The sequence below is a fragment of the Loxodonta africana genome, chromosome 3, assembly GCF_030014295.1.
Source record: "Loxodonta africana isolate mLoxAfr1 chromosome 3, mLoxAfr1.hap2, whole genome shotgun sequence".
NCBI lineage: Eukaryota > Metazoa > Chordata > Mammalia > Proboscidea > Elephantidae > Loxodonta > Loxodonta africana.
This window is the reverse complement of record NC_087344.1, coordinates 72183492-72195936: the sequence shown is the minus strand read 5'-3', so window position 1 is coordinate 72195936 and position 12445 is coordinate 72183492. Positions and strand designations below refer to the sequence as shown.

Genomic DNA, 12445 nt, shown 5'->3' with positions numbered 1-12445 from the left:
CTACAGCAAGCTGTCTCACATCATATCTGCTTTGACAAACACAGTTTTTCTTACGTTTGATGACTGGCAGGCCTTCTTGTTACATTACAAACACGGTATTTCCTTCTCATTGTTCCACAATGAGTCACTTCAACCTTCAGACCTGTTCCCAACAAGAAAAACTGGGGTTATAAAATTGTCACATGTAAAAGTATTTATAATACTTATAAAGCTGTATAAAAACTACTATAAAAACTCAAATAAATTCTGAAGAGGAAAATCTGTTCACTACTACAAAAACTCAGATAAATTCTGAAGAGATAGAAAATCTGTAATATAGACAATGTTATATTAACGTAAGATTCAATATAACATTCCTAATAATGGTTATAATCATGACAGACCTAACTCCAAGCCTTTTCCCTACTCTATCAGACTCTATATGTTAAAAATATAGGATAAAATTTGCAAAGCCTGTATATTAAAAAACAAAGTATTCCATTAATAAAAAATTTTATTTATAATAAATCCAGATATTTATGCTGGGAGAGGGTGGGAAAAATGAAAGGGGAGTTGCAATAATTCTCAAGATATTCTATAACCTTCTAAGTATGTGACATTTGAAAAGCCAGTAATCACATACTAGTTGAAGATCAGAATTTCGTTAACTCTGAAGAAGGAAGTCCTTCAAAGATTTATAAAGAAGGGAGAAAAAAAATCTAGGCCCTTGTAACAGAATTGGAGTGACAATTTAATTGAAGCATAATATAGTGACCCTTTTGCTGCTGACTGGACCCCTTTGAGAGGCTAATGAAACAATAAACTCTTAGAAAAATACATACACACCTACTCCTTACTTACAGACTACCTCATCTGCTATTTCACATTTACAGCAACAGTAAAAAATCTACTATCCTGCTATTTTGTGTATTAACAATGTACATCTGGCAGTAACGAATGCCGAGGTGCAATGCGGGAGTTACACTGTGATGATTATGGGTACGTGTCAACTTGGCTGGGCCATGATGCTCAGTAGTTTGTGAGTTATGTAACGATGTAATTTGGCAGTTCTGTAATGAGGTAATTTGGCAGTTACGGAATGATGCTGTTACCCTTCGTTTTGTGATCTGATGTGGTCATCCTCCATTTTTGCATAATGCCAATTTTCACATAACAACCTGGTCTTTGGAACCTAACCATGTCGATAAGTTAGAAGTGGGTGTACACATAATTTAGCCTATGATTGTAGGTGTTCCTGGATCCCTATGGCCTATCTGTGGATCCTAGGGGTTGGAGGATACCAGGCCTGCTCTAGAATGTGAAGCAATGGTCTTTAAACCATGGGCTCAAATTCTTTGGGATCAATTTCCTTAAGCAGTGCTATCCAGTAAAATTTTCTGAAATGGTAGAATGTTCTATATTCGTGCTAATACAGTAATCATTAGCAACACACGGTTACTAAGCACATGATTTTGATTAGTGTGGCTGAGAGACTGAATTTATAATTTTACTTATTTTTAGTTTAAATTGAATTAGCTACATGTGGCCAGTACTGGACGGTGCAGTCTTAGAGCTACCTAATGAAGAGTTAACAGACATGGTGGTTACTGGTCATAGATCAGCAATCCCATTTCTAAAATTTGGCCTAGACTCCAAAAGAGGAAACATAAAAGTGGTAGGTGGAGGATAACTTTTAGCTCCCTGACAGAATTTATGGTTACTCCTCTTTGTATTATTTCCCTTTTATATTTGTGAATCCTATAGTGCATTGGTTATCAATTGGGTGCAATCTTGCCCCCTTGGGACATTTGAAAATGTCTGGAGATGTTTTTGATTGTCACGACTAGGGGACTCTATTTGCATCTACTGGGTGGAGGTCAGGGATACTGCGAAGTATCCTATAACGCACAGGATAGTCCCGTTTCCCCCAACAAAGAATTATCCAGCCCAAAATGTCAATAGTGTTGAGATTAAGAAAGCCTACTACGGTATAACTTATTTTCCTGTCTAATTACTAACTGCAGTACCAAACACAAAATTCACTCATATGGATACTTTCTTCTGTTTATATCAAATTAAGATATTAAATAGACACAACGTCCCTGTACCAGATTTGTAAGAATTTTTCTTGAGAAGCATTTCTAAATGAATCAGTGAAGTAGTTTTTCACTAGTAATTGTGTATAAAACTAAAATTTCAGATCAGTTAGAGAATTTACTATGCTTCTATACTATAAAGGCCTGGGAAAATAAAAACACTACCATGGGAAGTCCTCATAAGAAGGCAATACCAACAGATGAAATAAGCAAAATAAACAGATATTATATTTAGGGGGAAAACACAACAGAAAATGTTAAAACAAATTTCTGTTATTTACACCACTCAACAACTTATTTTCAAGTCCTCTCTTGAATTAAAAAAATTATTAATAAGGCTCTAAAAGCCTACTAAATTAGCTTTTGCTAAAAATAAATTTGTATTTTTATATACATATAGTACTTTTACCATACACTTACCCCAGTATTTCTGCTGTTTAACTACTGGACAAAGGAACTATCCCCGAAGTTATTATTAAACATTTAGGAAAAAGTCTGACTGCAATAACATTAATATACTAAGAAAATCTGTTCATTACAGCATACTATTAGTATTTAATTTATCATAAAATTTCTCATGCCAGCTAAAAATTAAACCCAAATATACAGCACAGAACACATAACTTGCATTCTCTCAAGTTACTGTAACAGGAATACACAATGTACTTTAAAAAAGCCTTCATGACTTTGAAGAGGGGAAAAACCTGTCAATTAAATCCAACCCAGATTTTTCTACTCCAAATCCAGGGCCATAGGCACCTAAGAACTAGACTCAAATCCAGAGGTTGGCAAAAAGTTAAGATTTTTTAAAAATGGGCCAGATAATTCTCTGCCCAGGTCCCTCCCCAAACCCTCCATCCAACCAGAAAAAAGTTTGGGATTTAAGAAATCAAATATTTAACCTATAAACTTGGCTTTACCTTCACTATAACATCAACTTTATAATGCTTTCTAGTCTTTTTTCGGGCCCCTGAGCAGTTGAAGTTAAGATTGAGTCCATGCTCTTCAGGCAGCAGTTGAATCCTTGTTCTGTACATTTTGTATTTTCTGTGATAGAGTGTTGATATGAGTTGATTGCATAGTTACCACAAAATAAGTGATTTCATGATATCAGAGGTGGTAACTAAGCAGCAACTCCACTGGAAACCATGGCATTTAGATGATCCCATATTAAAGGTACAGGTAATGCACGCCTCCAGATAATGCTAACTGTGCAGTTAATACAGATTATGAAAGGACAATGGTATGGTTGCAAAACAGGTACATGCATAAGTTTCTTATTTTGGCACTTAAGCAACTGGCGAAAAATCGGTGCTTATCTTCAAAGAAGGATGGGCTTTCCTTTTAATGTTTTATTACAACGACTAGCTCTCTCCTGGTTATGGAATGGCAAAGAATGAATGATTACTGGAGCAAGTAGGATGTATCCAGCTACTCTAACTGACTTTGGGAATCTGAAAGATGGTCAGTGAACAAACTTGAATGCTTCATTCAAATCACAAGCTAAAAATTATCTGCAATAAATAGGTAAAATCTTAAAAACAGCATAATTACTTCTGGCTACTTAAAACCTAACACAATATAAACAATTTATACTAGTCACTCTGATTAGAGAGAATATCAATTTCTTTTCATGTTTAAATAATAACTAAATACAGTGGAGTCGTATCATACATAACGATTGGGTTCCAAAGTTATAAACAAGGCAAGAATTGTATATAAAATTATCCTTGAAAAATCCCTTAAATTGCTAATGAAGTACAGTATATGTGGGTTTGGGTATAAAGCTATGTACTATATTGAAATGTATAGAGAAACATACATATATACAAAGAGTAAGTATGTACAAACACAGCTCCTAGAACAGTATTACAACTACTTCTTATTCTTTTTTAGAGGCCATGGATAGAAGAATCTATGCAAGTTAAGCGTATATATGATGCAACACCACTGTGCAAACTTTGGCTGCCAAGTAAAATAGGCAGGATTAATGGTCATCTCTACAATGTACATCATGTTCCAGCTCCAGAATGACACATGAAGCAGACTAGGTCCATATCCGTACATTTGCAAAAGGATAAAATAAACAAACCTATTATTTCAGAAAAACAAGGAAGTCACTATATTAGACTATGTTCAAAGAATAATTCTAATTCTGGATAACAATGGTTTGGGGATAAGTTTCTCCCTTTCCACAGTATTACAGAAGCATCTTCCCATGAGACACTCATCCCTTCAGCTAGATAAGTATTAACAAGAAATTCAGCTAGTATTATACTAATCCCAGGATTTAGCATTTCTTTCATTTAAACATTACCTAAGATGTTATAGTTATGAATTTAATGTAATATTTTATAACTGGTCTGTATTTTACTTGTGATATTATATGAATAGATTTTAATTACAAAGAAACATTTCAATAAAACTTTGTTATAACCATGCCTTTTATAGTTAAGTTGTTTCAAATGCTAATTAATTCACCTTTTATCTCTTTGGTGAATTTTACCCGATGAGAATCAGTCAGAGGTCTTGGTTGCTCATCAATGTTATGAATGTCAAGAACTTCACACATGAACTGAATTACAGGTTGTGCTTTGTAGAAGGCAGTGGCAGAAACTAAGAAGAAAAACACAAATAGTAAAAATTAACATTTTCCAAAAAAAAATTCAGGAACTTCATGTTAGGCTCCATGATAATTAACTATTTATAGAATCAAAATGACCCTTTATATATATTACACAGTACATATGTGTGTACGTATGTACATATGTATGTGTTATGTATATATATATATATATATATATGTAAAATTTCTAAAACTAAACAAAGTTTCAATGTGATCTGTTTGACTGGAAGACAGCTACAAGAACAGAGAGGCCAAATACTACAGTTTTTATAATCTACCTCCCTCATCATGGCAAATAAATCATTCCATTCTCTACTACATGTTCAAAGAAGTGTTCCCACCTATGAGACAAGGTCTGTAATAGGACAAAGAAGGCCAGAGACCCTTAGCAGATCAGACGGACAGGTATTCTTTTTTAAACAAGGCTTTCTATGCCACCCCAGACTGTTTACCTATTCTAGTGAAAATTTCCCACGTCTTGGTACACATTTGAGAAGGCAGTGGTACTTTTTTGGTGCTAATCCAAGCTACGTGGTAGTAACACTAGTGACATGTGCCCAATGTTATCAAGCTACAGTTGGTGCTTTTCTAACAGGCAAGCCAGCATGTTTTCCTCACCCTGGGTTTTGGAGCTGGAATAGCTTCAGAATGGTTAGTAAATCACCATCACTCATTTCTTAAACACATAATTACTGATGGCTTTTATGTGCTAAGCCAAAACCGAATCAGCTGCTATTGAGTTGATTCTGACTCATGGCAACCCTGTGTACGGCAGAGTAGAACTGTGCCCCATACGGTCTTCATAGCTGCGACCTTTTGGAAGCAGCTCACCAGGCCTTTCTTTCGATGCACCTTTGGGTGGGTTTAAACCACCAACCTTTTAGTTAGTAGCCAAGTGCTTAACTGCTTATGCCACCCAGGGGCTTCTTCTTTTATGTGCTAGGCACTGTATAAAGACACTAGGGATACAATGAAAGATAAAGCCAAAACGGACAATAAACTACATGCTATCATTTTTTTTTTTTTTACTCAAAAAACATGCCTACTCTGTTGGGCTGAGTGTAAATTTTTTTCTCTGGTACACTTTCTCTCGTTCTCCTTGGACATGCTGACCATCTGTGACCTAAGTCTAAATTTTTTGTATGATGCTCTTTTTCTCCATTTTCTGGTACATGCTCACAGTCTATTCAGCTAAGTGTACAGTTTTTGTATCATGTTCTTTTTCTCCCTCTCCTTAGTTTAGGATTAAAAGTCCTCCATAAAATGTCTCTCACTTCTGGAAAAATATTTATCAAGGCTTTAACAGTGGTTATCTCAGAGTATGTGTGAGTAGTAGGGCTTACTGTGGGTATTTTTTATTTTCTTCTTTTTACTTTTATCTTTCTTATTTTTGTAGTGAGCACATATTATGTTTTCTTTATTACCGAAAATATATGTGAATGAAGTCTCATCGTAAAAAATTCACATAACAGAGGTATAAAGAGCAAAGACTCTCCCTTTAGTTCCAATTCTACCTCCCCCTGTATCTTTAAGAAGTAACATCGTTTGTAGTTAGATACGTATACATAATTGTCCTTTTAATATGCACTTACATAGATAAAAATGTACATGCAACTTTTTTTTACAAGAAATCAGATGATAAATGTTCTATGGCTTTTTATTGTTATTTTTTTAAATTAACGATGTATCTTAGAGATCTTTCCATGTCAGTACACAGACCTCATTCTTTTTAATGGTGCTATATTTCACTGTATGGGTGCATGATAATTAAGTGAATACATATTTCCTCCTCTTAAAAAAAGAACACAAACAGTAAAACATTAAAAACACTATCTGGGCTTTGATTTTTTTTCTTTCGTTATGTTATTAGAGATAGAGCTATATGTGCTAATATGGAACTATATCATTCTTTTTCATGGCTGCAGGATATCCTATTACAGGGATGTACTTCATATCCTTAATGATGAATATTTATGTTGGTTTGCTTTTTTTTTTAATATTACAAAAAATTTCAATGAACATCCTGATATATACATTTTTGCGGAATTTAAGAGGAATTGATACTCACTGGTAAACTTTCATCTAAATAGGTTTTAAAATATTCCCACAATTTCTTACTAATTAAAAAGAGGAGACTGGTAAGATTGTAACAGCATTATGGATATCTTATTCAAATCTACAGTAGCTTTAGAAGTGTAAACACTGTAACATATTCTTCTATTGAGAAAACGTAGAATATAGTTGTGTGTAAAAAAAAAAAAAAGGCTGGCAGGATACATACCAAATTTAAGTTATGTGTTCATACTGTTTAAGTTCTTAAATAAGCACAAATAGTTCTGGGCTACTTTTTAAAAAGTAAATAAGAAAAATAAATATATGGTGAATAACATGCTTATTTTGTCTTTTTCTTTAATCCTACAGGTAAATTTTCTTCACTGGATTGGCATAACACTAGCATCCATAACTAAAGTTTTTCATATCAGAGAGCTGCAATTACTAAACAAACATGCTAGAATTATTTCTCCTTTTTAATTCACTCTTCTACTATTTTTCCCTACTGGTTATCCCACTAGTCTTCTAATATTTTACTGTTTACCATCCTCTCTACAGGCAGGTGGCCATTTGAGGCAAATATTAACTTTAGTAATAAAAAGCTCTTATAAAAAAAAAATACAACTTTGAATTAGTGAATTTCAGTGATCAAAGATCTACTTTATACCTTTGTTGAATTCTTAACATTTTACAAATCTACATACCTGTATGTTTTATTCCTTCTTCCCCTTTCACAAATCAGGTAATTTTTATTGAAAAGGAAATGTTTACATTTAACATTTAAAAATCTATTAATAAAATATACCACATTAACATATTAAAGAAAATAAGCACAGATCACCTCCATAGATGACAGCCACAAAAAAGCATTTGATAAAATTCAGCACCATAGCAAATATAGCTCTTACTGTACTGGGACTAAAAGGGAACTTCTGTAATCTGATAAATATATCTACCAAAAATATACAGTAAATACAATTTCATTTCATAGGAAGTCCACGCTAGCACAGTAAGGCAAGTAAACAGAAATAATAGAATTGGAAAGAGGGAAAAATTTTTTTTTTACAGTATCACTGTCTATATAGAAAATCCAATAAAATCTATAAATTATCAGAATTAATAAGAAAGTTCAGCAAGGTTGCTGGATTTAAGATCAACATACAAAAGTAAGTTACATTCTTATACATCAACAGCAAACTTAAAATGTAATTTAAAAAAGATACCATTTACAATTACAACAAAAATTACAAGGCACTTGGGATGAAACCTAAACAAAGGATGTGTAAGACTGATAGAAGTAATAAGTATCTTTATTATTGGAAGATATTACAGAAGATCTAAACATACAAAATAATATACTCTATTAATGTAAATTATCTCTAAATTAATTTGCAAGTTCAAAACAATTTCAATCAAAATACCAACAGTGGTTTTAAGTACTTCCCTCTCTCCCTGGAACTTGAGAAGCTGATACTAAAATTAACATGAAAGAGCAATGAGACAAAAACAGCCAAGACAACTTTTAAGAATAAGGTCTGCCCTATCAGACATCAAGATATGTTACAATGCTATTTGTGATGGCTAGTGTTATATGTCAACTTGGCTATGCTATGATTCTCAGTGGTTTGGCAGACACTATGTAAACACCTTCCATTTTGTGATCTGATGTGAACAGCCAATTAGTTGGAAGGAGAATTTCCTTGCAGGTGTGGCCTGCATCTGTAAACGGATGTTCTGGCAAAACTCACTCTCTTTTCTCAACCCTGTACCCTTCTTATCGCCTGACCTCCGGTTCTTGGAATGTAACCCTGCAGAAGCCTCTAACCTGCCGCCTGACCTTCAAATTTTGGATTTGCCAACCCCCGAAATCCCGTAAGCCAGCAGAGGCCTCTAGCCTATCATCTGACCTGCAGGTTTTGGGTTCTTCAGCCCCTGCAACCACGTGAGCCAGCAGAGATCTTCAGCCTGTTGTCTGACCCACAGATTTGGACTTGCCAGCCTCCACAACTGCCAACCCCTCACAACTGCGTGAGCCATTTCCTTGAAGTAAATTTCTCTTTCTACATATGTATCTGTATATGTTTCACTGGTTTTTCTCCTCTAGAGAACCCAGACTAAGACACTACTCAAATCAAGAAACTGTAGGAACAGACACACAGACCAGCAAAACAGATTTGAAAGCCTACCTCATACTGTATACAAAAACAAATTCTTATTCAGAGAGAACTAAATATGAAAAGAAAAGCAAATATTTAGAGGAAAATATAGACTATGATCTTGGAGGTAGGAGAGAATTTAACCACAAAAACTAAAAAAAAAAAAAAGCACCATAAACAAAGTTAAAAAAAGTTACAGACTGGTAGAAGACTTCTGCAATATGTACAACAAAAGGTTAATATGTAGAATATGTAAACAGTTCCTACAAATCAAGAAGACAGTAAAAAGTAGCAAAAGATAAGAGCAGGTATTTCACAGAAGAGAAAACCTAAACAGTAAAAAATAGGAAATTTCACTAATTATCTTTATTTGTAATAAAAGAAATATATATAAAAACAATATTGAGCTACCATTTTATACTCACTGAGATTAGCAAAAAAATTTCAAGACTGGTAATATCAACTGACAACAAGCCACTGGGAAAATGAAAGCTCTCATACACAGATGATAGGAATATAAACTGATATTATCACTTATGGTGTCAAATATCTAGTAATTCTGAAGATGTAGATAACTTCCAACCCAGCAATTCCACAACTATGTATTTATTCTAGAGAAACCCCACATCTGCCAATGGAGACACAAATAAGAATGCTTATTATAGTAAAAAGAATGGAAACAACCTAAATATCCAACCAACAGCATCGATCAGTTGTAGTATAGTCATACAATTAAAATTAATGGGAGATACTATAATTCAGATAAATAAAATTGAGAAATAAGGTACAGATATATCATGAGAAGAGTTGGAGGAAAATGAAATATTATCAATTACTTAGATTGCCAGTATCTACATAGCATATATACAATTAAGGAAAGAAATCTATCAAAACAGACAATGTCCAGAATACCAGCGGGATAGTCTGTCAATTCATGAACAAGATATCTCTGAATTTAAAGTTATTTTAATGGTTTTCATTAAACTTCTGTAATATACTTTAAAATCTCATGTATTTTTTGTTATATTTTTTTATAAATGATAAAATTTTTTTGTTGCTATTAGAAATGTATCCCTTTTTATTTTTTTCTTTTTAACTGATTAACTATTTGTTGCATTAAAAAAAAAACAAAACCAAAAAACCCAGGTCTATTTTCTTCTTTTCATGGGTAGCAGAGTTAGAAGAGTGAAAAAACCACAGGGCTTGGAAATCATACAAACACAGATTTTAATCTGAGCTCCAATACTTACTAGCTATGACTTCTCTGAAATTCTATATGCTCATCTGTAAAATCAGAAAAATACCTGTTTCTCAGAGCATTGGGGTGAAGACTCAACATAAGGTATCTACTTGTGCCTGGAACGTGAGGTCTTAATTCTAGGCAAAACCATTTTTGCCAATGTAAGCTAACTCCTTGAAGATGTTGTATGGAAGAATGTTCCATGAAGAAGAGATTAGGATTCTAAAGTTTACTGTTCACTGTGCTAAGACTAAAAATTTCTGTTACGATGCAGCAAAAAATAGATGTGAAAAAGAAAATATTTTGTCATGTTTAAAATAACTGGGACTACATGTACCAAAAGAATTCAGGTTAAAGTAAATAATAAAAAAAAGGGCAGTGAATAATTTTGGATCCTGGTAAGAACATAACCACAAGGGGTGGGGAGGGGAACTTACTAACTAGATAGCTGGTAAGTGTTAACTTTGGTGAAAGGACAAGACAACATGATATAGGGGGAAGTCAGTACAACTTGACTAAGGCAAAGTCACAGAAGCTTCCTAGACACATTCATACACCCTGAGGGACAAAGTTACTGGGGATGAGGGCTCGGAACCATGGTCTCAGGGGATAAGTTCATAAAGAAAATGTTCTACATCCTACTTTGGCGAGTAGCATCTGGGGTCTTAAAAGCTTGGTTCCATCCCATCCGGAGCAAAGAGAATGGAAAAAAACCAAAGGAAAATACTAGTCCAAAGGACTGATGGACCATATGAACCACAGCCTCCCCCAGCCTGAAGAACTTCACCAGAAGAACTAGATGGTGCCCAGCTACCACCATGGACTGCTATGACAGGGATCACAATAGAGAGTCCTGGACAGAGCTGGAGAAAAATGTAGAACAAAATTCAAATTCACACAAAAAGGCCTAACTTACTGGTCTGACAGAGGCTGGAGGAACCCCCAAGACTACAGCCCCATACTAATCCAGAACTGAAGCCACTGCTGAAGCCTACCTTTCAGCCAAAGATTAGACAGGCCTATAAAACAAACAGTAGCACATGTAAGGAATGTGCTTCTTAGTTCGGTCAGGTATACCAGACCAAAAGTAAAACCAAGAAGGCAGGGAGGGTCAGTAAAACTAGACGAATGGACACAGGGAATCTGGGGTGGAAGAGAGAGTGCTGACAGGTTGCAGGGGTTGCAACCACTGTTACAAAAACTATCTGTGCTACATTTCTGAATTAGAAACTAATTTGCACAGTAAACTTTCACCTAAAGCACAATTAAAAAAACAAACAAACCACAATTATACTTTAATGTACATGTATTACCTCCTGAGAGGTAATTACCTGCCTCAATTTTACAGGCTTACTTCCATGGCTCAGAAGCTCTAAGAACAGAAATTATCAAGAGCACTGATCATCTGATGTCTTTTTATGGTAATAATCAGTGAGTCCTTTATCTCCTTTAGTTAGAGGCCACATCAAACACCTTTGCATTTCCTGCATCACCTACCAGAATACGCATAGTACTCAGGAAACATTTATATATTGATAAAATAGTTTTATTTTTTCTATTTTTTAAATAAGATATATATTTACCAAAGTCTATAAATGTAAATATGCCACTTAACAGATGGAACCACCAATCAGATCAAGAACTCAATACTGCCAGCATCCTAGAAGCCTCCTCCTGAGGCCCTTCCCTACCCTAATGTTCTCTTGCCTGTAAAGGTAACCCCATCCTGACTTTTACAGTAATCATTTCCTTTTCATTACAGATTTACCACATAAATTCACATAAGTACACATTTCCAAATACGAGTCTTCCTAATTCTTGTATTTGATACAACTGAAAACAAAGCATGTAATCTTTTTGAGACGTTCACTGAAGACTGTTTTTGATTCATCCATAGCAATGAAATGTAACTAGTTTCTTCATTTTCATTGCTACATAACACACTGTTGAAGTCATACACAATTTTTTTTTTTTTAATGTTGGTGGCCATTTGAATTGTTACCTTTCTTCAGCTACTATGAATCATGCTATGAACATTCTTATATATGTCCTTTTGATAAATGCACAAATTTCTCTAATAGATTAGGCTGTATCTAAGAGTAGAAATGTTCTGTCATGAGGGACGTGTATTTCTAATTTTCTTAGATAATGCCAAACTCTCTTCTAAAGGGGTTTTATAATTGATCCTTCCATCGCATTAAAGTCACTGTTTTGTCAAGTTTTCACCAACTGTTAATATTGTCAATCTTGAATTTTAGCCATTTTGGTGGCTGTGTAGTGATATTTCATTTTTAAA

General features: G+C 34.3%; 1 protein-coding gene across 3 annotated transcripts in view; it reads right to left on the bottom strand.

The window, feature by feature from the left end:
* Positions 1–12445, bottom strand: part of AGO3 (argonaute RISC catalytic component 3) — a 180819-nt gene that overhangs the window by 73156 nt on the left and 95218 nt on the right. For all 3 annotated transcript variants that reach the window (XM_023554525.2, XM_010595205.3, XM_023554526.2), the window contains exons 6-7: positions 4557–4691; positions 55–142 (exon numbers count right to left, since the gene is read on the bottom strand). In XM_023554525.2, coding sequence (XP_023410293.1) covers positions 55–142; positions 4557–4691 — 223 coding nt within the window. The remainder of the gene's footprint in view (positions 1–54; positions 143–4556; positions 4692–12445) is intronic.